The 27,680-nt window shown below is 51.2% G+C and overlaps 1 protein-coding gene across 1 annotated transcript in view; it reads right to left on the bottom strand.

Annotated features, from left to right (window-relative positions):
- The window catches only part of SBF2 (SET binding factor 2), a 321,660-nt gene that overhangs the window by 7,230 nt on the left and 286,750 nt on the right, over positions 1–27,680 (bottom strand). The window contains exons 34-40 of the mRNA XM_075325834.1: positions 25,275–25,401; positions 23,849–23,976; positions 23,543–23,770; positions 20,377–20,481; positions 5,214–5,392; positions 4,426–4,513; positions 592–723 (exon numbers count right to left, since the gene is read on the bottom strand). Of these exons, the coding sequence (XP_075181949.1) occupies positions 592–723; positions 4,426–4,513; positions 5,214–5,392; positions 20,377–20,481; positions 23,543–23,770; positions 23,849–23,976; positions 25,275–25,401 (987 nt within the window). The remainder of the gene's footprint in view (positions 1–591; positions 724–4,425; positions 4,514–5,213; positions 5,393–20,376; positions 20,482–23,542; positions 23,771–23,848; positions 23,977–25,274; positions 25,402–27,680) is intronic.

Genomic DNA, 27,680 nt, shown 5'->3' with positions numbered 1-27,680 from the left:
ACCATGCTCGGGTGCTCAGTACTGGTAACTAGTGATGAGCAGGCACTACCATGCTCGGGTGCTCAGTACTCGTAACTAGTGATGAGCGGGCACTACCATGCTCGGGTGCTCAGTACTGGTAACTAGTGATGAGCGGGCACTACCATGCTCAGGTGCTCAGTACTGGTAACTAGTGATGAGCGGGCACTACCATGCTCAGGTGCTCAGTACTCGTAACTAGTGATGAGCGAGCACTACCATGCTCAGTACTGGTAAGTAGTGATGAGCGGGCACTACCATGCTCAGGTGCTCGGTACTGGTAAGTAGTGATGAGCGGGCACTACCATGCTCAGGTGCTCAGTACTGGTAAGTAGTGATGAGCGAGCACTACCATGCTCAGTACTGGTAAGTAGTGATGAGCGGGGCACTACCATGCTCAGGTGCTCGGTACTGGTAAGTAGTGATGAGCGAGCACTTGGAAATCCTCAGTGTGATCTTTCTTGCGTCCTCAGTGCAGAGACAGTCATCAGGCTGGAGATCTCGTATATGATTGCCAGCACTGAGTGTGATTATTCAGACCCAGATATTGTTTTCTTCCATACATTTACTCACATCAAAAAAAGCCCTGTCGCTGGCGTGCTTTGGCACCCCGATGGTTGGTGCGGCCGGCACCACCGTTTCCACATCTGCCAGGTCTATGTGTCCCTTACAGCTGGCGTCTTCCCCGGAGTCGTAGTATCGGAGCTGTGGGGAAGGAAAAGTGCAGTCAATATAAGTAACAGATTTACGTCTCCCGCAAATTGCAAAACTTCAGAGACAACAGCCAGTAACAGAAACACCTCGCTGGTGGCTGCCAAGAGCGGGTCACAGCGGAGTGGAGACCCCTGACATGACCCAGCTGCAGAAAACTGCAACTATAAGGCTATGTGCGCACTAGGCCGTTTTACCCACGGATTTGCTGCGGAAATTTCTTGAGAAATGTCTGCAATCTTTGTGCAGAGATTTCCCAGCAAATCATATGAGAAAAAAAAATAGCGGGTGCGCACGCTGCGGATTTTTCTCAAGAAATTTCCTTGAGAAGATTTTCTTGAGAAAATTTATTGAGAAAATGAGCATGTCCATTATTTCCGCAGGATTTCTGCAGTACAGCCTGCAAAATCTGCAGGGAACAACCTGCGGGAAATTCGCGGCTAATCCGCATGCGGACTTACCGCGGATTTGGTGCGGATTTTTTCCGGAGGTCCGGAAATCTTCCACTCCCAAAAGATTCTCAAGAAATTTTCTTGAGAAACTTCACATTTCTAGTGCGCACAAAGCCTAACACCGCGGCTCTTACTGCACAGAGGTACGGGAAAGAAAAGGTGAAAATCCGGTGCAGGAGAGTCCAGGCTCTGAACGACTGTACAGTCATTTCCATCCAGACTGAGATTATTGGAGCAAAACAATGAGATCCTACTCTGAAGGTTACACTGTATGGAGAGAGGTAACTGGACACCTCCACATCCATCACTCCACCCCCCCCCCCCCCCCCCCCCCCCCACCCCCCCGAGCTTTTCTGACCTCCCGTTCTACATCAAAAACATTAACATAGAGTCAGCCTCTACAGTAACATTCTTTTGGAATCACCAAACCCAGACTCCTCCATCATATACCAGACACAGCAATGCGATCCATCACTGCACAGAACACGTCCAGTGGTGGCGGCTTTAAACCGCTCCATCCGAAGCTTGGCATTGTGCTTGGTGATGTATGGCTCGGCATTGTGCTTGGTGATGTATGGCTCGGCATTGTGCTTGGTGATGTATGGCTCTGCATTGTGCTTGGTGATGTACGGCTCGGCATTGTGCTTGGTGATGTACGGCTCGGCATTGTGCTGGGTGATGTATGGCTCAGCATTGTGCTTGGTGATGTATGGCTCGGCATTGTGCTTGGTGATATATGGCTCGGCATTGCGCTGGGTGATGTACGGCTCGCATTGTGCTTGGTGATGTACGGCTCGGCATTGTGCTTGGTGATGTACGGCTCGGCATTGTGCTTGGTGATGTACGGCTCGGCATTGTGCTTGGTGATGTACGGCTCGGCATTGTGCTTGGTGATGTACGGCTCGGCATTGTGCTTGGTGATGTACGGCTCGGCATTGTGCTTGGTGATGTACGGCTCGGCATTGTGCTTGATGATGTACGGCTCGGCATTGTGCTTGGTGATGTACGGCTCGGCATTGTGCTTGGTGATGTACGGCTCGGCATTGTGCTTGGTGATGTACGGCTCGGCATTGTGCTTGGTGATGTACGGCTCGGCATTGTGCTTGGTGATGTACGGCTCGGCATTGTGCTTGGTGATGTACGGCTCGGCATTGTGCTTGGTGATGTACGGCTCGGCATTGTGCTTGGTGATGTACGGCTGCTGTAACTACTCGGGCATGAAGCCCCCGGCGGACGCAGTGTTTGTGCTGATGTTACCAGAGGAGGTCTGGACTCTGCAGTTATGGAGTCAGCAGAGCTTTGGTGATTTTTTTGGCCCTCTGGTACTCGGCCTCCCTCCTGTAATGTTAGGGGGTCTCCTCTTCATAACTGACTTGCTGCGGTTCCTTCCTCATCTCAATAATATCACTCACAGGTGATTATGGGGGGATTCAGGAGAGAGAAATGTCATGACTGGACTTGTTATCCCGGTGGCTCCTATTACAGGATGCGCTGGTATCAGTGAGCTCTGCATAACCAGCCGCACTGTCACATGGTAGTATAGGCAGACGGCATGGTGAGGTTATACACGTAGTTATACACCAGGTGTGAGATTATACACCAGGGTAGCGAGCGTCTGGAGATTATACACCAGTAGCAATAGGGCTGGATTTTATACATCAGGGGTGAGGGGCCGGATGCAATACACCAAGGTTGAGTGGCTGAATGTTATTCATTGGGGGAAGTAAGGGGCCAGATATTATAAATCGGGGGGGAGGGGGAAGAGAGGGGCCAGATCTTATACACTGGCAGGGACGAGGGGCTGGATGTTATACACAAGGGACGAGGGGCTGGATGTTACACACTGGAGGGAGAGAGGAGTCTGATGTTACTCAATGTTGGGGGCGAGGGGCCGAATGTTATACACTGGTGGGGTGGGGCGAGGGGCTGGATGGTATACACTGGGGGAAGCGAGGGGCTGGATGGTATACACTGGGGGAAGCGAAGGGCTGGATGTTATACTCTGGTGGGGGGGGGGCGAGGGGCCGGATGTTATACTCTGGTGGGGGGGGGGGGCGAAGGGACGGATGTTATACTCTGGGGGGGGGGGGCGAGGGGCCGGATGTTATACTCTGGTGGTGGGGGGGGGTGAGGGGCCGGATGTTATACTCTGGTGGGGGGGGGCAAGGGGCCGGATGTTATACTCTGGTGGGGGGGGGGCAAGGGGCCGGATGTTATACTCTGGTGGGGGGGGCAAGGGGCCGGATGTTATACTCTGGTGGGGGGGTGAGGGGCCGGATGTTGTACACTGGTGGGGAGGGGGGGGTGAGGGGCCGGATGTTGTACACTGGTGGGGGGGGGGGGTGAGGGGCCGGATGTTGTACACTGGTGGGGGGGGGGGGTGAGGGGCCGGATGTTGTACACTGGTGGGGGGGGGTGAGGGGCTGGATGTTATACTCTGGTGGGGCGGGTGAGGGGCCGGATGTTATACTCTGGTGGGGGGGTGAGGGGCCGGATGTTGTACACTGGTGGAGGAGGCGAGGGGCCGGATGTTATACTCTGGTGGGGGGGAGTGAGGGGCCGGATGTTATACTCTGGTGGGGGGGGTGAGGGGCCGGATGTTATACTCTGGTGGGGGGGTGAGGGGCCGGATGTTATACTCTGGTGGGGGGGGGGGGGTGAGGGGCCGGATGTTATACTCTGGTGGGGGGGTGAGGGGCCGGATGTTATACTCTGGTGGGGGGGTGAGGGGCTGGATGTTATACTCTGGTGGGGGGGTGAGGGGCCGGATGTTATACTCTGGTGGGGGGGTGAGGGGCTGGATGTTATACTCTGGTGGGGGGGGGTGAGGGGCCGGATGTTATACTCTGGTGGGGGGGTGAGGGGCCGGATGTTATACTCTGGTGGGGGGGTGAGGGGCTGGATGTTATACTCTGGTGGGGGGGGGGTGAGGGGCCGGATGTTATACACCAGGGAGGAATAGGGTTGATTGAAAACAGGAATTGGGTGATTAAGATGTGTCCCAATACTTTTTTCCACATGGTGTATGTTCACCTTTCCTTTTATCACTACATTCAGTGTATTTCTTCTCAGGGCTCCGCTGACTGGGCATACACCAGGCTGGGGAGTGTAGGCCTAGATTTTTTCATTGTATGGAATCACATAAGACATCATGCACATAGGTTATAAAAAAAACCCCCAAAAACAAACATACGGCGTTGTATAGTTTTCACCATGGCTAATATGTTAATTGTCCTCCTCTTACCTGGTGCTTGGTGACGTCGAGCACAAACCATCGCGGCTTCCAACCTTTAAGCAGTGCTCCTCTCTTATATAAGATTCCTTCAAATGACCTGCAGATGGCGGAGACACAGCGAGGTTACCCTCCAGAGAACCTTTCATGGGATTCTTACATTTAAGCACAGTTCCTTTTCCAATTCCCGCTGCTCCCCTGATTCTGGAACAGTTTCTCTCTTTCGTCTCTGCTCCTTCGTTCCAAACGTGAAGCAAGTTTTCCATTCAACCACCTCGGCGCACACAACAGAACTTCTCCGGGGGGCGGCTGTGTTTGGATTTAAGGGAAAACTTGCTTTACCTTTGGGACAGAAAAGCAACCGGAGATGTTTGAAAAAAAAAGTGCTGTAACAAAGCGGAACGTGTCATTGGGCCAACAACGTATTACGGAAAGCTCAGTGACCAACGGTGGTCGACGTGAACATTTTTCTATATGGAACCCTATGGAAAAATTCCAACAACCGCTAATCTTGTCCATGCTACGGCTTGTTTTAAAGGGTTATTCCACCATTAAAAGCTACTTTGGGACCAGGGAGGCTCTGACTGTTGGGACCTTTACGAGGACCAAAGGTCTTAGCAATAAACCCCATTAATCTGACCGTTGTCACCTTTGCTTTTGATACTCTATATAGGAGGCAGCACTGGTTTGCATTGTGGATGAATGTGGAGCTGCTTACAGACCCAGTGATGTCTGCAAGTTGAGGACCTGACTTATCCAATAATTCCAATGTTCCCAATCCCCGGAGCGATTCCCCGCACCTATTTTCTTCATTCTTGGAGGTAAAATGATTGTATAGTGTTGCCGATCTCCGGTCTACGCCGTTGGAAGGTGAGGATGTGATGTTCTGGTCATCTCCTAAACCACTGTCTGGCAGATGCACCATGGACGTCTTCTGATAAGACTGCAGGTTGGCGGACATCAAGTTGGCCGGGTTCCTCTACATGAAACATGACGGGAGAGAAATCAAAGTCATCAATATTGCATCATTGCCTGGGGTGAAGAGAGACTCCTGGGATTCAGAGGTCCGTAAGTCAATCAATGGTTTGGGCGAGTGCTCGGCCATCTCGCATATATATATATATATATATATATATATATATATATATATATATATATATATATATATATATATATATATATATATATATATATATATATATATATATATATATATATATATATATACACAGTATATAGAGACCACTGCAAAATTCTCAGTTTTTCTGATTTTTCTCTTTACAGGTATATTTTTCAGTAAAATGTTCTTTCATTGCCACACAGCTATGTCAATGTGTGGATGAAGGATCACCACATCAAAACCCTGTCATGGCCAGCCCAATCTCCAATCTCCAGACCTGAAACCCATTGAAAACCTCTGGAATGTAATCAAGAGGAAGATGGATAGTCACAAGCCATCAAACAATGAAGAACTGCTTACATTTATCCACCAGGAGTGGCATAAGGTCACCCAAAAGCAGTGTGAAATACTGGTGGAAAGCAGCCAAGACGCATGAAAGCTGGGATTAAACATCATGGTTATTCCACAAAATATTGATTTCTGAATCTTCCTGAGGTAAAACATTATTAGTATTGTTGTTTCTAAATGATTATGAACTTGTTTTCTTTGCATTATTTAAGGTCTGAAAGCAAAGCATTGTTCTGTTATTTTGACCATTCTCATTTTCAGAAAATGAATAGAAAATGTATTGCTTGGAAATTCAGAGACATGTTGTCAGTAGCTTATAGAATAAAATAGCAATTTACATTTTACTCAAAAAATATACCTATAAAGAGAAAAATCAGAAAAGAAGGGAATTTTGTTTACTTACCGTAAATTCCTTTTCTTCTAGCTCCAATTGGGAGACCCAGACAATTGGGTGTATAGCTACTGCCTCCGGAGGCCACACAAAGTATTACACTAAAAGTGTAAAGCCCCTCCCCTTCAGCCTATACACCCCCCGTGCTGCCACGGGCTCATCAGTTTTGGTGCAAAAGCCCGAAGGAGGAAAAAATTATAAACTGGTTTAAAGTAAATTCAATCCGAAGGAATATCGGAGAACTGAAACCATTTAACATGAACAACATGTGTATACAAAAACAGGGGCGGGTGCTGGGTCTCCCAATTGGAGCTAGAAGAAAAGGAATTTACGGTAAGTATACAAAATTCCCTTCTTCTTTGTCGCTCCTTATTGGGAGACCCAGACAATTGGGACGTCCAAAATCAGTCCCTGGGTGGGTAAATAATACCTCATAATAGAGCCGTAACGGCTCCGTCCTACAGGTGGGCAACTGCCGCCTGAAGGACTCGCCTACCTAGGCTGGCATCTGCCGAAGCATAGGTATGCACCTGATAGTGTTTCGTGAAAGTGTGCAGGCTCGACCAGGTAGCTGCCTGACACACCTGCTGAGCCGTAGCCTGGTGTCGCAAGGCCCAGGACGCTCCCACGGCCCTGGTAGAATGGGCCTTCAGTCCTGAGGGAACCAGAAGCCCCGAGGAACGGTAAGCTTCGAGAATTGGTTCCTTGATCCACCGAGCCAGGGTTGACTTGGAAGCTTGTGTCCCTTTACGCTGGCCAGCGACAAGGACAAAGAGTGCATCCGAGCGGCGCAGGGGCGCCGTACGAGAAATGTAGAGTCTGAGTGCTCTCACCAGATCTAACAAGTGCAAATCCTTTTCACATTGGTGAACTGGATGAGGACAAAACGAGGGTAAGGAGATGTCCCTAGCCTGTCTCATAGTGGCAATGACCTCTTGAGATAATCCTGACGACGCTAGGATCCAGGACTCAATGGCCACACAGTCAGGTTGAGGGCCGCAGAATTCAGATGGAAAAACGGCCCTTGAGACAGCAAATCTGGTCGGTCTGGCAGTGCCCACGGTTGGCCGACCGTGAGATGCCAAAGATCCGGGTACCACGACCTCCTCGGCCAGTCTGGAGCGACGAGGATGACGCGGCGGCAGTCGGCCCTGATCTTGCGTAACACTCTGGGCAACAGTGCCAGAGGAGGAAACACATAAGGAAGCCGAAACTGCGACCAATCCTGAACTAAGGCGTCTGCCGCCAGAGCTCTGTGATCTTGAGATCGAGCCATGAATGTTGGGACCTTGTTGTTGTGCCGTGACGCCATTAGGTTGATGTCCGGCATCCCCAGCGGCAACAGATCTCCTGAAACACGTCCGGGTGAAGGGACCATTCCCCCTGCGTCCATGCCCTGGCGACTGAGAAAGTCTGCTTCCCAGTTTTCTACGCCCGGGATGTGAACTGCGGATATGGTGGATGCTGTGGCTTCCACCCACAGCAGAATCCGCCGGACTTCCTGGAAGGCTTGCCGACTGCGTGTCCCACCTTGGTGGTTGATGTAAGCCACCGCTGTGGAGTTGTCAGACTGAATTCGGATCTGCTTGCCTTCCAGCCACTGCTGGAACGCTTTTAGGGCAAGATACACTGCCCTGATCTCCAGAACATTGATCTGAAGTGAGGACTCTTGCTGAGTCCACGTACCCTGAGCCCTGTGGTGGAGAAAAACCGCTCCCCACCCTGACAGACTCGCGTCCGTCGTGACCACCGCCAGGATGGGGGTAGGAAGGATTTCCCCTTCGATAATGAGGTGGGAAGAAGCCACCACCGAAGGGAAGCTTTGGTTGCCTGAGAGAGGGAGACGTTCCTGTCTAGGGACGTCGGCATCCTGTCCCACTTGCGTAGGATGTCCCATTGAAGTGGACGCAGGTGAAACTGCGCGAAAGGGACTGCTTCCATTGCTGCCACCATCTTCCCCAGGAAGTGCATGAGGCGCCTCAAGGGGTGTGACCGACCTTGAAGGAGAGATTGCACCCCTGTCTGTAGTGAACGCTGTTTGTCCAGCGGAAGCTTCACTATCGCTGGAAGAGTATGAAACTCCATGCCAAGATATGTCAGCGATTGGACCGGTGTCAGATTTGACTTTGGAAAATTGATGATCCACCCGAAACTCTGGAGAATCTCCAGAGTAACGTCGAGGCTGTGTTGGCATGCCTCTTGAGAGGGTGCCTTGACCAGCAGATCGTCTAAGTAAGGTATCACTGAGTGACCCTGAGAGTGGAGGACCGCAACTACTGTAGCCATGACCTTGGTGAAAACCCTTGGGGCTGTCGCCAGGCCGAACGGCAGTGCCGCGAACTGAAGGTGTTCGTCTCCTATGGCGAAGCGCAAGAAGCGCTGATGCTCTGGAGCAATTGGTACGTGGAGATAAGCATCCTTGATATCGATCGATGCTAGGAAATCTCCTTGGGACATTGAGGCGATGACGGAGCGGAGGGATTCCATCCGGAACCGCCTGGTCCTTACGTGTTTGTTGAGCAGTTTTAGGTCCAAAACAGGACGGAAGGACCCGTCCTTCTTTGGAACCACAAACAGGTTGGAGTAGAAACCGTGACCCTGTTGCTGAAGAGGAACCGGGACCACCACTCCTTCTGCCTTCAGAATGCCCACCGCCTGCAGAAGAGCCTCAGCTCGCTCGGGAGGCGGAGATGTTCTGAAGAATCGAGTCGGAGGACGAGAGCTGAACTCTATCCTGTAACCGTGAGACAAAATGTCTCTCACCCAACGGTCTTTTACTTGTGGCAGCCAGGTGTCGCAAAAGCGGGAGAGCCTGCCACCGACCGAGGATGCGGTGTGAGGAGGCCGTAAGTCATGAGGAAGCCGCCTTAGTAGCGGCACCTCCGGCGGTCTTTTTAGGGCGTGATTTAGACCGCCATGCGTCGGAGTTCCTCTGATCCTTCTGCGGCCTTTTGGACGAGGAGAATTGGGACCTGCCCGCACTCCGAAAGGACCGAAACCTCGACTGTCCCCTCCTCTGTTGGGGTGTTTTTGGTTTGGCCTGGGGTAAGGATGTTTCCTTTCCCTTGGATTGTTTGATGATTTCATCCAATCTCTCACCAAACAAACGGTCGCCAGAAAATGGCAATCCAGTTAAGCACTTTTTGGAAGCCGAATCTGCCTTCCATTCCCGCAGCCACAAGGCCCTGCGTATTGCCACCGAATTGTCGGCTGCAACCGCCGTACGGCTCGCAGAGTCCAGGACAGCATTAATAGCGTAGGACGCAAATGCCGACGTTTGAGAGGTTATGGACGCCACCTGCGGCGCAGACGTACGTGTGAGTGCGTCAATTTGCGCCTGACCAGCTGAGATAGCTTGGAGTGCCCATACGGCTGAGAATGCTGGAGCAAAAGACGCGCCGATAGCTTCATAGATGGATTTCAACCAGAGCTCCATCTGTCTGTCAGTGGCATCCTTGAGTGAAGCTCCATCTTCCACTGCAACTATGGATCTAGCCGCAAGTCTGGAGATTGGAGGATCCACCTTGGGACACTGAGTCCAGCCCTTGACCACGTCAGGGGGGAAAGGGTAACGTGTATCCTTAAGGCGCTTGGAAAAACGCTTATCTGGACAAGCTCGGTGTTTCTGGACTGCCTCTCTGAAGTCAGAGTGGTCCAGAAACATACTCTTTGTACGCTTGGGAAACCTGAAACGGAATTTCTCCTGCTGAGAAGCTGACTCCTCCACTGGAGGAGCTGAGGGAGAAATATCCAACATTTCATTGATGGACGCAATAAGATCATTCACTATGGTGTCCCCATCAGGAGTATCAAGGTTGAGAGCGGCTTCAGGATCAGAATCCTGATCAGCTACCTCCGCTTCATCATACAGAGAGTCCTCTCGCTGAGACCCTGAACATTGTGATGATGTCGAGGGGATATCATAGCGAGCTCGCTTAATCGGTCTGGGGCTGCGGTCCGTGTCAGAGACCTCACCCTGGGATCCATGAGACACCCCGGGAGGACATTGCTGTTCCAACTGAGGGGGACCAGGGGGCAATGATTCCACAGTGCCCCTGGCTTGAGATGCCGGCCTGGACTGCAAGGCTTGTAATATCTTAGCCATAGTCTCAGAAAGTCTTTCAGTAAAAACTGCAAACTCCGTCCCTGTCACCTGGACAGTGTTAACAGGTGGTTCTCCCTGGGCTACCCTTAGCAGAGGCTCCGGCTGAGAAAGTGCCACAGGGGCCGAGCATTGCACACAATGAGGGTCAGTGGAACCTGCCGGCAGTATAGCCGTACATGCTGCACAGGCAGCATAGTAAGTCTGTGCTTTGGCACCCTTGCTATTTGTGGACGACATGCTGTTGTCTCCTCTGAGCAATACAGGAGGGTATATAGACAAAAATCAACCGTGCACCATACAGTGTAAAGTATAGACTATAATCATGTAATCTATAATTACACTTCTGCACTAGTGGGGCCAGCACCACAGGTGCTGCTTACCGCCTGCGCAAAGCGGTTGTCTGGGCACCAGAAATCCTGCCTGGGTCTCCTTGAGCTTGTCTCTCCTCTCCAGCGTTAGCAGAGCTGAGAGGAATGGCTGCCGGCGTCCTGAGGAGAGGAGGGAGCCGTGGGCGTGACCCAGAAAAGTGCGGGAACTGGTGCCCCACTGTGCAGAGTGAGGGGGGTGGAGTATGCAAAGCATGCTCCAGCCCTCAGTGCTGCCGTCCTGTACAGCGTCCCGCCCTTCCCCTGATTGACAGGGCTGGGGGCGGGAAGAAAACGAGACTAGGCCGCAAAAGCCGGGGACTCGAGTTATAAGCGCGGCCGCCGTATAAGCGCGGTCGGCGCGGAAGTCCCCGGCGCACTAACAGTCCCAGCTGCGCCGCAGTGATAAGCATGGCAGCGGCGGTCAGCGCGGCAGTCCCCCTACACGAACACACTCAGCGACGCTGAAGTGTGTAATGGCACAAACGCAGTCAGCGCTGCTGTCCCCGGTGCACTAGCACACCCAGCAATGCTGGAGTGTTGCTGTGCGCGGTCCCCACGGGGACACAGAGTACCTCAAAGTAGCAGGGCCATGTCCCTGAACGATACTCGGCTCCTATCCAGCAGAGTCCTCAGGAGCTGTGGATGGAGCACGGTCTCCTGTGCCTGGAGACCGAAAGGATCCCACTTCACCCAGAGCCCTAATTGAGGGATGGGGAAGGAAAGCAGCATGTGGGCTCCAGCCTCCGTACCCGCAATGGATACCTCAACCTTAACAACACCGCCGACAAGAGTGGTGTGAGAAGGGAGCATGCTGGGGGCCCTGTTATGGGCCCTCTTTTCTTCCATCCGACATAGTCAGCAGCTGCTGCTGACTAAGCTGTGGAGCTATGCGTGCATGTCTGACCTCCTTCGCACAAAGCATAAAAACAGATGAGCCCGTGGCAGCACGGGGGGTGTATAGGCTGAAGGGGAGGGGCTTTACACTTTTAGTGTAATACTTTGTGTGGCCTCCGGAGGCATAGCTATACACCCAATTGTCTGGGTCTCCCAATAAGGAGCGACAAAGAAACTTAAAATTCGGAAGTGGTCTCTTAATTTGTGCCTTGACAAAAGTCACTTGCGACTGAAATGTTGCTGTATCCTATGGGCCAATAAAAGCGGGTTTTTTTTCAAGTCTATGCTGAGTGCTGTCTTGATGTTTCTTCAAATATATATGTATATATATATATATATACTGTACAGACCAAAAGTTTGGACACATCTTCTCATTCAAAGAGTTTTCTTTACTTTCATGACTCTGAAAATTGTAGATTCACATTGAAGGCATCAAAACTATGAATTATCACATGTGGAATGAAATACTTAACAAACAAGTGTGACAATATGTCTTATATTCTAGGTTCTTCAGTAGCCACCTTTTGCTTTGATTACTGCTTTGCACACTCTTGGCATTCTCTTGATGAGCTTCAAGAGGTAGTCACCGGAAATGGTTCTCACTTCACAGGTGTGCCCTGTCAGGTTTAATAAGTGGGATTTCTTGCCTTATAAATGGGGTTGGGACCATCAGTTGTGTTGTGCAGACGTCTGGTGGATACACAGCTGATAGTCCTACTGAATAGACTGTTAGTTGCTTTTTTTCTTGCCATAATACAAATTCTAAGTAAAGAAAAACGAGTGGCCATCATTACTTTAAGAAATGAAGGTCAGTCAGTCCGAAAAATTGGGAAGAAGGGAATTTTGTTTACTTACCGTAAATTCCTTTTCTTCTAGCTCTAATTGGGAGACCCAGACAATTGAGACAATTGGGTGTATAGGCTATGCCTCCGGAGGTCGCACAAAGTACTACACTTAAAAGTGTTAGGCCCCTCCCCTTCTGCCTATACACTCCCCGTGCTCCCACGGGCTACTCAGTTTCGGTGCAAAAGCAAGAAGGAGGGAAAATAATTATAAACTGGTTTAAAGTAACTTCAATCCAAAGGAAACTCGGAGAACTGAAACCATTCAACATGAACAACATGTGCACACAAAAAAACAGGGGCGGGCGCTGGGTCTCCCAATTAGAGCTAGAAGAAAAGGAATTTACGGTAAGTAAACAAAATTCCCTTCTTCTTTTTCGCTCTATTGGGAGACCCAGACAATTGGGACGTCCAAAAGCAGTCCCTGGGTGGGTAAAATAATACCTCGTAAGAGAGCCGTAAAACGGCCCTTTCCTACAGGTGGGCAACCGCCGCCTGAAGGACTCGTCTACCTAGGCTGGTATCCGCCGCAGCATAGATATGCACCTGATAGTGCTTCGTGAAAGTGTGCAGGCTCGACCAGGTAGCCGCCTGACACACCTGTTGAGCCGTAGCCTGGTGCCTCAAAGCCCAGGACGCTCCCACGGCTCTGGTAGAATGGGCCTTCAGCCCTGAGGGAACCGGAAGCCCAGCCGAACGGTAAGCTTCGATAATTGGCTCCTTGATCCACCGAGCCAGGGTTGATTTGGAAGCCTGTGATCCTTTACGCTGGCCAGCGACAAGGACAAAGAGTGCATCCGTGCGGCGCAGGGGCGCCGTGCGGGAAATGTAGATTCTGAGTGCTCTCACCAGATCTAACAAGTGCAAATCCTTAACACATTGGTGAACTGGATGAGGATAAAAAGAGGGTAAGGAAATATCCTGATTGAGATGAAAAGGTGGATACCACCTTAGGGAGAAATTCCGGAACCGGACGTAGAACCACCTTGTCCTGGTGAAAAACCAGAAAAGGGGCTTTGCACGACAACGCTGCTAGCACAGACACTCTCCGAAGAGACGTGACTGCTACCAGAAAAACCACTTTCTGCGAAATTCGTGAGAGGGAGATATCTCTCATTGGCTCGAATGGTGGTTTCTGAAGAACCAGCAGCACCCTGTTCAGATCCCAGGGTTCTAACGGCCGCTTGTAAGGTGGAACGATGTGACAAACTCCCTGCAGGAACGTGCGTACCTGTGGAAGTCTAGCTAGGCGCTTCTGGAAAAACAAGAGAGCGCTGAAACTTGTCCCTTAAGGGAGCCGAGCGACAAACCCTTTTCCAGTCCAGATTGAAGGAAGGACAGAAAAGTAGGTAATGCAAATGGCCAGGGAGAAAAACCCTGAGCAGAGCACCCCGACAGGAAAATTTTCCACGTCCTGTGATAAATCTTGGCGGACGTTGGTTTCCTAGCCTGTCTCATAGTGGCAATGACTTCTTGAGATAACCCTGAAGACGCTAGGATCCAGGACTCAATGGCCACACAGTCAGGTTGAGGGCCGCAGAATTCAGATGGAAAAAACGGCCCTTGAGACAGCAAGTCTGGTCGGTCTGGTAGTGCCCACGGTTGGCCGACCGTGAGATGCCACAGATCCGGGTACCACTGTTGTTGTGCCGGGACGCCATGAGGTCGACGTCCGGCACCCCCCAGCGGCAACAGATCTCCTGAAACACGTCCGGGTGAAGGGACCATTCCCCTGCGTCCATGCCCTGGCGACTGAGATAATCTGCTTCCCAGTTTTCCACGCCTGGGATGTGAACTGCGGATATGGTGGAGGCCGTGGCTTCCACCCACATCAAAATCCGCCGGACTTCCTGGAAGGCTTGTCGACTGCGTGTGCCGCCTTGGTGGTTGATGTATGCCACCGCTGTGGAATTGTCCGACTGAATTCGGATCTGCTTGCCTTCCAGCCACTGCTGGAACGCTTTCAGGGCAAGATACACTGCCCGAATTTCCAGAACATTGATCTGAAGCGAGGACTCTTGCCGGGACCACGTACCCTGAGTCCTGTGGTGGAGAAAAACCGCTCCCCACCCTGACAGACTTGCGTCCGTCGTGACTACTTCCCAGGATAGAGGACGCAGGTGAAACTGCGCGAAAGGGACTTTGTCAGATTTGACTTTGGAAAATTGATGATCCACCCGAAACTCTGGAGAGTCTCCAGGGTAGCGTCGAGGCTGTGTTGGCATGCCTCTTGAGAGGGTGCCTTGATCAACAGATCGTCCAAGTACGGGATCACGAGTGACCCTGAGAATGGAGGACCGCTACTACAGTAGTCATAACCTTGGTGAAAACCCGTGGGGCTGTTGCCAGGCCGAATGGCAGTGCCACGAACTGCAGATGTTCGTTTCCTATGGCGAAGCGCAAGAAGCGCTGGTGCTCTGGGGCAATCGGAACGTGGAGATAAGCATCTTTGATATCCATCGATGCAAGGAAATCTCCCTGGGACATTGAGGCGATGACGGAACGGAGGGATTCCATCCGGAACCGCCTGGTCTTTACGTGTTTGTTGAGAAGTTTCAGGTCCAGGACAGGACGGAAGGACCCGTCCTTCTTTGGGACCACAAACAAGTTGGAGTAAAAACCGTGGGCCTGTTGCTGAAGAGGAACAGGGACCACCACTCCTTCTGCCTTCAGGGTGCCCAGCGCCTGCCGAAGAGCCTCGGCTCGCTCGGGAGGCGGAGAGGACCGGAAGAATCGAGTCGGGGGACGAGAGATGAACTCTATCTTGTAACCGTGAGAGAGAATGTCTCTCACCCAGCGGTCTTTTATTTGTGGCAGCCAGGTGTCGCAAAAGCGGGAGAGCCTGCCATCGACCGAGGATGCTACTAGAGGAGGTAGAAAGTCATGAGGCAGCCGCTTTGTTAGCGGTGCTCCCAATGGCCTTTTTAGGACGTGACTTAGACCGCCATGCATCAGAGTTCCTTTGTTCTTTCTGAGACCTTTTGGACGAGGAGAATTGGGACCTGCCCGCGCCCCGAAAGGACCGAAACCTCGACTGCCCTCTCCTCTGTTGGGAGAGGTTCTGCTTGGACTGGGGTAAGGAAGTATCCTTTCCCTTGGATTGTTTGATGATTTCATCCAGGCGCTCGCCAAAGAGCCTGTCGCCAGAAATTGGCAAACCGGTTAAACGCCTTTTTGGAAGCGGAATCTGCCTTCCACTCCCGTAGCCACAAGGCCCTGCGGACTACTACCGAATTGGCGGTCGCAACTGCCGTACGGCTCACAGAGTCCAGGACAGCATTCATAGTGTAAGACGCAATTGCCGAGGTCTGGGAGGTAATGGAAGCCACTTGTGGCGCGGCCGCTTCAATTTTCGCTTGACCTGCTGATATAGCTGGTAGCGCCCATACGGCTGCGAATGCTGGGGCAAAAGAAGCTCCGATAGCTTCATAGATGGATTTCATCCAGAGCTCCATCTGCCTGTCAGTGGCATCTTTAAGCGAGGCCCCATCTTCCACTGCAAGTATGGATCTAGCCGCCAGTTTGGAGATTGGAGGATCCACTTTGGGACATTGAATCCAACCTTAAAACACTTCCGGGGGAAAAGGAAAACGTGTATCCTTAAGGCGCTTAGAGAAACGCTTATCCGGACAAGCATGGTGAGTCTGGATTGCCTCTCTGAAATCAGAGTGGTCTAGAAACATACTCTGTGTACGCTTGGGGAACCTGAAGCGAAATTTCTCCTGCTGAGAAACAGACTCCTCCGCCGGAGGGGCTGAGGGAAGAATATCCAGCAACTGATGAATGGATGCAATAAGATCATTCACTATGACGTCCTCGTCTGGAGAATTAAGATTGAGAGCGCTCCCAGGATCAGAATCCTGATCAGCTGTTTCCGCATCATCAACCAGAGAATCCCCCCGCTGAGACCCTAAACAATATGATGTCGAGGGAAATTCTAAGCGGGCCCGCTTAGACGATCTGGGGCTAGGTTCTAAGTCCGAACCCTCCGTCTGGGATGTATGAGATACCCCGTGAGGACATTGTTGGTCCAACTGAGGGGGGTCAGGGAACAATGATTCAACAGAGTCCCTTTGCTGAGATACCGGTCTGGACTGCAAGGCTTCTAGTATCTTAGCCATAGTCTCAGAGAGTTGATCCTTAAAGGCTGCAAACTCAGTCCCCGTCACCTGGACAGTGTCAACAGGTGGCTCCCCCTGGGCTCCTCTTAGCAGAGGATCCGGCTGAGGAAGTGTCACAGGGGTCGAACACTGTACACAATGAGGGTCAGTGGAACTTGCCGGTAGCTGGGTCTTACATGCGGCGCAGGCAACATAATAAGCCTGTGTTTTGGCACCCCTGCCGTTTATGGGCGCCATGCTATAGTTTTCCCTGAGTAACACAATAGGGTATATAGCCAGAAAGAACTGTGCTCATACAGTGTAAATTATATACAGTACACAAATAATGTACCAATACAATACAGCACCATGGGGCTAGCACCACATGTGCTGCTCACCAGCCGCCTAAGCGGTTGTGAGGCCACCAGAGACCGTGTCTGGGTCTCCCATGAATATGTCCCTCTCTGCAGCGTCGGTGGAGCTGACAGGAATGGCTGCGGCGTCCTGACGAGCTGAGGAAGCTGTGGGCGTGGCCTAGAAAGAGCGCGAAATGGGCGCTCATACTGTGCACAGTGAGGGGAATGGAGCATGTAAATCATACTCCAGCCCTCATTGCTGCTCGCTCCGTGCAGCGTCCCGCCCTTCCCCTGCCTGTCAGGGCTGAGGGCGGGAGAAAACAAGGGAAACTAGGCCGCAATGAAGCCGGGGACTGTAGTAATAAACGCGGCCGCCGTAAAAGCGCGGTCGCGTGAAAGTCCCCGGCGAACTACAAGTCCCAGCCGCGCCGCAGTGTCCCGTGGCAACGGCGGTCAGTGCGGTAGCCCTTACATATAAACACACTCAGCGACGCTGAGTGTGTAATGGCACATATAGACCCGGTCAGCGCCGCGGTCCCAGGTGCACTAGCACACCCAGCAAAGCTGAGGTGATGCCGTGCGCGGTCCCCATAGGGATACAGAGTACCTTTAAGATGCAGGGCCATGTCCCTGAACGGTATCGGCTCCTATCCATCAGGCTCCACAGGAGTTGTGGATGAAGCCCGGTCTCAGTGCCTGGAGACCGATAAGATCCCACTTCACCCAGAGCCCTAAGGGGGATGGGGAAGGAAAAACAGCATGTGGGCTCCAGCCTCCGTACCCGCAATGGATACCTCAACCTTAACAACACCGCCGACAAAAGTGGGGTGAGAAGGGAGCATGCTGGGGGCCCTATATGGGCCCACTTTTCTTCCATCCGACCTAGTCAGCAGCTGCTGCTGACTAATCTGTGGAGCTGTGCTGTGCGTGTCTGACCTCCTTCGCACAAAGCAAAAAACTGAGTAGCCCGTGGGAGCACGGGGAGTGTATAGGCAGAAGGGGAGGGGCCTAACACTTTTAAGTGTAGTACTTTGTGCGACCTCCGGAGGCATAGCCTATACACCCAATTGTCTCAATTGTCTGGGTCTCCCAATAGAGCGAAAAAGAAAACTTTGAAAGTGTCCTCAAGTGCAGTGGCAAAAACCATCAAACACTACAAAGAAACTGGCTCACATAAGGACCGTCCCAGGAAAGGAAGACCAAGAGGCACCTCTGCTGCGGAGGATAAGTTTATCCGAGTCACCAGCCTCAGAAATCGCAGGTTAACAGCAGCTCAGATTAGAGACCAGGTCAATGCCACACAGAGTTCTAGCAGCAGACACATCTCTAGAACAACTGTTAAGAGGAGACATTGCGCAGCAGCCTTCATGGTAAAATAGCGGCTAGGAAACCACTGCTAAGGACAGGCAACAAGCAGAAGAGACTTGTTTGGGCTAAAGAACACAAGGAATGGACATTAGACCAGTGGAAATCTGTGCTTTGCTGTGATGAGTCCAAATTTGAGATCTTTGGATCCAACCACCGGGTCTTTGTGCGACACAGAAAAGGTGAACGGTTGGACTCTACATGCTTGGTTCCCACCGTGAAGCATAGAGGAGGAGGTGTGATGGTGTGGGGGGGCTTTGCTGGTTGGGGATTTATTTAACATTGAAGGCATACTGAACCAGCATGGCTACCACAGCATCTTGCAGTGGCGTGCTATTCCATCCGGTTTGCGTTTAGTTGGACCCATCATTTATTTTTCAACAGGACAATGACCCCAAACACACCTCCAGGCTGAGTAAGGGCTATTTGACTAAGGGTACTTTCACACTTGCGTTATTTTCCTTCCGTTACAATCCGCCCTTTTGGGAAACAGCGGAATCCGTTAACGGATTCCGCTGTTTCCCATAGACTTGTATGGTTGACGGATTGTACCAAAAGGAGCTGCGTTGCTTCCGCTGGGCGACGCTCCGTTGCTTCCGCCCAGCGGGAGGAACGCAGCATGTAACGTTATTTTGAGCAGCGGAATCCTCTGGATTTCACTGCGCATGCTCTTTTTTTTTTTTTTTTTTTTTTTTTTTTTAAATCAAACTTTATTTTGGCTCGCGGTGGCCGAACGTTCAGCTGAGCGCCCGGCCGTCGGCAAGCGACAGCGCTCAGCTGAATGACCGGCCACCAGCATGCCCGGCCGCCGGCAAGTCACAGCGCTCAGCTGAGCGCCCGCCCGCCGGCATGCCCGGGCGCCGGCAAGTGACAGCGATCAGCTGATCACCCGGCGGCCGGCTGCAGGGAGCGATCAGCTGATCACCCGGCGGCCGGGAGCGATCAGCTGATCACCCGGCAGCCGGCTGCAGGGAGCGATCAGCTGATCACCCGGCAGCCGGGAGCGATCAGCTGATCACCCGGCGGGCGGGAGCGATCAGCTGATCACCCGGCGGCCGGCTACTGGGAGCAATCAGCTGATCACCCAGCGGCCGGCTGCAGGGAACGATCAGCTGATCGTTCACTATAGTCTGCCGCTGGTAAAACCGGGAAAAAAAAAAAAAAAAAAATCAAAACGAATTGCGTTGTTTTGCAGCATCCGTTGCGTCACTATATGCAACACATCCGTTGCATCCGTTACACAACGCAATGCAACGGATACCGTTCAACGCAAGTGTGAAAGTAGCCTAAGAAGGAGAGTGATGGGGTGCTACGCCAGATGACCTGGCCTCCACAGTCACCAGACCTGAACCCAATCGAGATGGTTTGGGGTGAGCTGGACTGAAGAGTGAAGGCAAAAGGGCCAACAAGTGCTAAGCATCTCTGGGAACTCCTTCAAGACTGTTGGAAAACCATTTCCGGTGACTACCTCTTGAAGCTCATCAAGAGAATGCCAAGAGTGTGCAAAGCAGTAATCAAAGCAAAAGGTGGCCACTTTGAAGAACCTAGAATATAAGACATATTTTCAGTTGTTTCACACTCTTTTGTTAAGTATTTCATTCCACATGTGATAATTCATAGTTTTGATGCTTTCGATGTGAATCCACAATTTTCAGAGTCATGAAAATAAAGAAAACATTTTGAATGAGGTGTGTCCAAACGTTTGTGTCCCAGAACGGCAGTAAGAAGAATAACCAAAGCCTCGTGCACTCACTTCAGTGGAAGAGGAAAAATGTTTTGGCTACTAAAAAGTGGAGAGGTAAAAAGGCAACCCCCCCCTCCACCCCCACCCCAAAAAATAAAAGTAATTTTGACTCTTACGGACACTAAGGGGTTAACCTTTACTTTATATACAAGCTGTAAAGATTATGTATATAGTGGCGTCTGTAATGTCTTTCATAGGAAGGGTTCTGCAAAAATTTCCCTAAAACACATGAAATAATAAAAGGCAAAAAAAAATATAAAAATAGAGATCTATCCCTGGTGGGCTAGAGGAGTCTGTGTTTTTGCCTTTGTCCCGGCCCCTGGTATTTACATTCTCCTTCTTGGCGTCCTCCTTCAGCCGGACCTTGGCCTTCTCCCACAGAAGCTGCCACCGCTCGGGGCTGTGGTTCAGCATGCTCTCCAGCCGCTCGATCTCCTGCGGGGACACAATGTTCTCCTATCAGCGCACCGTACCCTGGTGGTCACCTCTTCTGTATGGATCTCTGGGGCTGGAGACCCTACACATGACACGAGCTGCGCGCCCGGCCAACATTAACATTGGCTGTTTTTTTTCTCCTTGTACCAAAAAGCAATGAAAGGAATCATTTTCCGGAGAGAGCGAGTGGGAGCCAACGCCGCAGCGCAACGCCGTGTCCTCTCCTCGACCTATTGTTCTGACTTCTAGATGGGAACGTAACTGAGACACATTCTTGAGATGTAGGGAAGGAGGAGATGGACACAAAAGGTTTTGGTTTGCGGTTGTAAAAAGTTCTCTCGGCCTGGAAAAACACCGGAGGAACTGATGGAGCAGCATTTAGTGCAGCGTCCTCAGGGACAGGGGGCGGGAAAGGCGATACCCGCGATGGAGGAAGCGGGTCAGGGAACGACTGCCGCGTGCCCCGTCCTGGCTGGCAGGAACCGGCCCGGTAACGTGATGCAATGGTTCTCACCGCCAAATCCCAGGGACACTTCTGCTTTATAAATGTGTGGGGGCGGAAAGAAATGGACGGGTTCTCCAAGCCGTAACCACCTCACCTGGAGAGCTGCGGGCAGAGGAGAGCGGGTGTAGAGTAGGAGCGAGCTTGTAGGGATGATCGCTAAAGGGTGTGTATACTTCTGCAACAGCTCTTCTCTACTGTTTCAGTGTCCATAAAAAAATAATCCTACAATTCTTGCACCATGTGTGGTGTTACATAGGACTGCAAGTGCAAGTGACATCTACTGCATTATCCGTACTCGGAGTTATCAGTGTTATCTGTGGTGTTACATAGGACTTCAGGTGACATCTACTGCATTATCTGTACTCGGGGTTATCACTGTGTTATATGTGGTGTTACATAGGACTGCAGGTGACATCTACTACATTATCTGTACTCAGAGATATCACTGTTATCTGTGGTGTTACATAGGACTGCAAGTGACATCTACTGCATTATCTGTACTCTGGGTTATCACTGTGTTATATGTGGTGTTACATAGGACTGCAGGTGACATCTACTACATTATCTGTACTCAATGAGATCTCACTGTGTTATCTGTGGTGTTATATAGGACTGCAGGTGACATCTACTACATTATGTGTACTCCGCGTTATCACTGTGGTGTTACATAGGACTGCAGGTGACATTACATTATCTGTACTCAGAGATATCACTGTGTTATCTGTGGTGTTACACAGGACTGCAGATGACATTACATTATTTATACTCAGATATCACTGTGATATCTGTGATGTTACATAGGACTGCAGGTGACATCTACATTATCAATACTTAGAGTGTTATCACTTTATTATCTGTGGTGTTACATAGGACTGCAACTGCAAGTGACATCTACTGCATTATCTGTACTCGGAGTTATCAGTGTTATCTGTGGTGTTACATAGGACTGCAAGTGACATCTACTGCATTATCTGTACTCTGGGTTATCACTGTGTTATCTGTGGTGTTACACAGGACTGCAGGTGACATCTACTACATTATGTGTACTCCGCGTTATCACTGTGGTGTTACATAGGACTGCAGGTGACATTAGATTATCTGTGCTCAGAGATATCACTGTTATCTGTGGTGCTACATAGGACTGCAGATGACATCTACATTATTTATACTCAGATATCACTGTGATATCTGTGATGTTACATAGGACTGCAGGTGACATCTACATTATCAATACTTAGAGTGTTATCACTTTATTATCTGTGGTGTTACATAGGACTGCAGGTGATATCTACTATATCTATACTCAGACCTATTATGTAATTTGTGGGGTTACACAGGACTGCAGTATATGAGTAGAGATATCACACAATGGTTTTGTTTTTTTTTGGGGGGAGGTGGAGAAATAACTTTTTATTTGGATTCTTGGACCGCGGCGGTGCTCAGGACGGCGCTGTGTATAGTCACTACAGGATGCCGCTGCGATGCTTTATATTTCGTTACCGTCTGAAGTTTCCTCCAAGACAAAGGTGTAAGGGCCGGAGCGGGGAGCGGGGGCTCATGTGACTCAGATTAGGGAACTTGAGGAGGAAATTGCTTCTGAGAATTAGGTGGAAGCTTTGAGGACAATTAAGGTAGGTTTTTGTTCCTTTTTCTAGTACGAGGAGCCTGGAAACACAATATCGGGAGGGGGCCGCACGTTGCGCGGAGTCACAGGGAGGGAGTCGCACGCTGCGCGGAGTCACGGGGAGGGAGTCGCACGCTGCGCGGAGTCACGGGGAGGGAGTCGCACGCTGCGCGGAGTCACGGGGAGGGAGTCGCACGCTGCGCGGAGTCACGGGGAGGGAGTCGCACGCTGCGCGGAGTCACGGGGAGGGGGCCGCACGCTGCGCGGAGTCACGGGGAGGGGGCCGCACGCTGCGCGGAGTCACGGGGAGGGAGTCGCACGCTGCGCGGAGTCACAGGGAGGGAGTCGCACGCTGCGCGGAGTCACAGGGAGGGAGTCGCACGCTGCGCGGAGTCACAGGGAGGGGGCCGCACGCTGCGCGGAGTCACGGGGAGGGGGCCGCACGCTGCGCGGAGTCACGGGGAGGGAGTCGCACGCTGCGCGGAGTCTCAGGGAGGGAGTCGCACGCTGCGCGGAGTCACAGGGAGGGGGCCGCACGCTGCGCGGAGTCACAGGGAGGGAGTCGCACGCTGCGCGGAGTCACGGGGAGGGAGTCGCACGCTGCGCGGAGTCACGGGGAGGGAGTCGCACGCTGCGCGGAGTCACGGGGAGGGAGTCGCACGCTGCGCGGAGTCACGGGGAGGGAGTCGCACGCTGCGCGGAGTCACGGGGAGGGAGTCGCACGCTGCGCGGAGTCACGGGGAGGGAGTCGCACGCTGCGCGGAGTCACGGGGAGGGAGTCGCACGCTGCGCGGAGTCACGGGGAGGGAGTCGCACGCTGCGCGGAGTCACGGGGAGGGAGTCGCACGCTGCGCGGAGTCTGCAGGGTCTTGGCTTTGTACCATAAAGTGCCTTATTTCTAGAAGAGTAATGGTGCAGCCACAAGAGCTTACATTCATCAGGTGCGTGATGGCGTCCGGCTGCACTTTGGCCACATCGTCATAGCACGGCCACACCACTTTCCTCTTCCCTTGCTGCGACGTCTCCTCCGCCTGTTCTTCAGACGAGTTCAGACGAGACAGGACGGTGGTCCAGTCATAGGACGGACCCGAGGCCAGGGTCTCCTCCGTGTAATACTCCCACTTCCTCAGGGTGGAAATGTTGGCACTTGGTTTTAGAGGCTAGAAGAGACAAGACAAGGGAGGTTATAGAGGTGGAGGCCGGACGAGGAGGCCGGTGCCTCGTTCCCTCTCTTGTACCTCCAGTTCGGTTGGAGCATAGAGATAGTTGAAGAAGACGGGGCTCTTCCTGTGCGTCCGCTCGATGTACTCCCAGATGCAGATTCCTCTCCTCGTGTGCTTGTCGCCCTTATCCTCGAATAAGGTCCCTGCAACGAAAAAGGGTCTCCAGTCAGAGGCAAGAAGAGGCCGCGCCACGTGATACAATCATATACTGTCCTTTCCCAAAAGCCAGGCACACAAACAATTCTGCAACTTTCCAACAGACGATGGTCTGCAACAAAAATGGTGTCCACCGCCCTAAATCGCCAGCGTCTTCACTTCCCCTCTGTCCTCCATATGTACATTTTGGGGTGTAACCCCAACAATACCCCCAATAAGGAGCAGACATCAGAGGGCTTTAATAGCTACAAATCACAGTGGCCCCAATTCTTCATTTGCTCTTTTTTTGTTGATGTTTTTTGTGCCAGTTTCTTCCAAATTCTGCACGCGTTTCATTTTGCGCAAAGTCAAAAATGTTTTTTTTTTTCCCCCAAAACTTTTTAGTGCAAAAAGTCGCACGCTCTGATGAAATGTGCTTAAAAATTTCAACCGTAAATAATGATGCTCGAGGAGGAGGGGAATAAGGGACATTTGTGCAAAAATTGAGTGGCGTTTTTTAAAAAGTCGCAATTCGTGGATTAGCCGAAAACTTCTGGATAAGCCCCAAACCTCGACCATAATGGCAAACATAAAAAAACATAAAAAAAAAAACACGGGTTAACACATACAAGGGGGGGGGGGGGAGGGGGAAAACAAAAAGAGGGGGAAAAAAAGCAAAAAAAAAAAAAGCAAAAAAGGAGAATATAAAAGCAAACAAAAGGAGAAAAAAAAGAAAAAGGAGAAAAAAAGGAAAAGGAGAATAAAAAGGCAAAAAAAAAAAGGAGAGGCAAAAAAAAAGGAGAGGAAAAAAAAAGGAGAGGGAAAAAAAAGGAGAGGGAAAAAAAAGGAGAGGAGGAAAAAAAGGAGAGGAGGAAAAAAAGGAGAGGGGGAAAAAAAGGAGAGGAAAAAAGAGGGGATCAAAAAGGACAAGGAAAAGGAGAAAAAAAAAAGAAGAGAAAAACACCAAAAAGGAGACATAAAAAAGGTGCAGATGCAATAATAAATTGGATCTTGTAAACATGCCTCATGCAATGGGGCCTGAACTTGTTTCATTAGCACTCGCCCCCTCCCCCGGCTATAATCCATGTGTTGTGGTGTCAGAAGCCGCTGGTCCATGGTGCAGGCGATTGCTGCCTCATCAGTGAGTTATGATGGAGAGGACACAAATCCTGGATTCTGCACATTCCTCCCATAGCTCCGCCGGTCATCGACCTTCGCTTCCCTAAACATGACTTGCAATTATTAAGGTCCCTGGTGGAATGGTGAGAGCAGCGTGGGGGGGGGGGGCAGTGCCGCCGTCACATACCGTGCTCCAGCCGCTCGTAGTCAGAGTCCAGCAGGAACGTCTTGAAGCGATTGGAGACGTGATGAAACGCCAGGAACTTCAGATAGTGACGGTTGAACTCAAACTCTGTGGGATACTGATTGTGTATCTGCAAAAAAAGAAAACGAGAGAGAAACGTGACCGGATCGAGCAATTGGTTAGAGTGTCACCGCTGGTCAGGATGACCGTGTGCGCAGAGGTGGTGCAATCCCGGACCTGCTCCCATCCCGGTGCTGAAGCGAGCAGAGCCAGATTACTCCTTATGCTGGATACAGTGACAGCAACCTTGCTTGCAGAGATGCAAACCTTGCTGGCAGAGATGCAAACCTTGCTGGCAGAGATGCAAACCTTGCTTGCAGAGATGCAAACCTTGCTTGCAGAGATGCAAACCTTGCTTGCAGAGATGCAAACCTTGCTTGCAGAGATGCAAACCTTGCTTGCAGAGATGCAACCTTGCTTCCAGAGATGCAAACCTTGCTTGCAGAGATGCAACCTTGCTTGCAGAGATGCAACCTTGCTTGCAGAGATGCAACCCTGCTTATGAGTAGCTTGAGTAGCTTCTACTCAGAAGCTACAAATTCCAGACAGCTGAGGATTTGTTACAATGCAGCAGTGTAGATAAAGCAAGGCGCATCTGGCGTTTGTGGCCTCTGTTAAATGCACACTCTCCGCAAGCGCAAGTCCGACAGTGGCCACAGTCTTTATGGATGCCAGGTACATGTCTAGAATGGATAACAATTGAAAAAAACATGCACTTCATGGTTTAGCAAGAGTATGCAGATAGAAATGACCAGACGGAGGCCAACGGAACACTCTATTGGCCTCCACCTGGTAAAAGGATGTTCGGTGAATGTGGTCGCATTGAGACCCCTAGAGTACCCAGACAAGTAAATCCCAAAATGTCAAAACCAGTTGATGCAGGTCACTCCGCCGCGCACCCCGTCTGCTGCCAGAGATCTCTGTGTCTGATATCAGACATGCCGGATCCTCATCTCCTCCAACTATCAAGGTCTAGGACCCCGGTACACATTGGGCTGTCAGCCGAACCCACTGATAATCGGCAAGTTTGGCTGCCATTAGTCCAATATGTATGGTGGAGCCTTTAGTTATGGGCTAACGTTTCTAGCGTGCCGGCTCACAAAACCGGAGAGCGGCAGAGCGGTGACATCGCTGGACAATTTTATCCTCTGTCCTCGCAGATGTTATTCTTAGAAGTAAATAAAGTAACACAATGGAGGATTTTACATGATTCTGGATTCAGCTGACACCTGGAAAATTTGGCATAAACAAGCCTGCGGGACGTTCTCTCCTGGCAGAGACGCGTGTTGTTTTTTGGCGTGATGGACCCTAGGATATGGGCACACGAGAGCCAAGAGGGGCACAGATAATACTCCGGGGGAAAGTCACATAGACAGGTACGAATACTTATATCGCCCACAATCGCCATTCCCGTTTTATACGTTACTTTAACAGCAGCCTCTTGGCATTGAGCGCTATCTGACAATCAAATTCAGACTGACCAACATTGCTGCTAAGGAAACGGCGTGTGATAACAGAGAGCAATAGTTTGCATTTTACTTAGGAAGATCTGGGTTCTGGTCACTGTAAGGATCCTGGAGGCGCGATGTGACACCTGCGGATTGTCGGAGATTATAAACAGTGATCTGTTATAGGAGATTACATGCCGGAGCGGCTCACATCGTTCCTGGCAGGGATATTTATAACTCGGCCTGGCGTGTGGACAAGTTTCTGCAACCATAGAAATGAAACGAGGATCTGTCATCGGCCGTCTGCAGCCGCTGCCAGGGGAAGGGGAACGTATGGATGTGTACATAGTAACCAGACGCCAATAATCAGGTCCTCATGTGCCGGGATATGGAGGTCTGCGAGTGAGGATGGAGGAGACGCGACCATGATGTCCAGCTGTACTAGATTGTATAAGAGGGTGGGGGGGAATAATGCTAAATTTTGGATTCTTGCTACATAGACGTCCATCAGACAAGTCCTATGGTGCAAAAAAAGAGCAACGAGTGTGTATGTAGGTCCCAGTGTGTGGGATACGGGGTCTTAGGCTATGTGCCCACGCTGCGGAAAATGCGCGGATTTTGCCGCGGATTTCTCGCGGAAAAGCAGCGGATTTTCCAGAAATCTGCAGCACAGCTACTCCCCAGACATTTCTATGGCATTTGGGAAATGCTGTGCCCACGCTGCGGATTTTTCCGCAGCGGAAATTGTGCGGAAAAATCTGCAGCATGTCAATTATTGTTGCGGATTTCTCCGCAGGGTCCCATATACTTACCTTCCTTGATAGAGACCCGAGTCACTTTCTCCGTCCGGTGTAGCGGCAGCAGCGCGGTGGAGTCAGCCAGGTACAGGAAGGAAGAGGTG

Source organism: Anomaloglossus baeobatrachus, chromosome 10 (genome assembly GCF_048569485.1).
Source record: "Anomaloglossus baeobatrachus isolate aAnoBae1 chromosome 10, aAnoBae1.hap1, whole genome shotgun sequence".
Lineage (NCBI taxonomy): Eukaryota > Metazoa > Chordata > Amphibia > Anura > Aromobatidae > Anomaloglossus > Anomaloglossus baeobatrachus.
The sequence above is the reverse complement of the archived record's forward strand: the minus strand, read 5'-3'. Positions and strand labels throughout refer to the sequence as shown.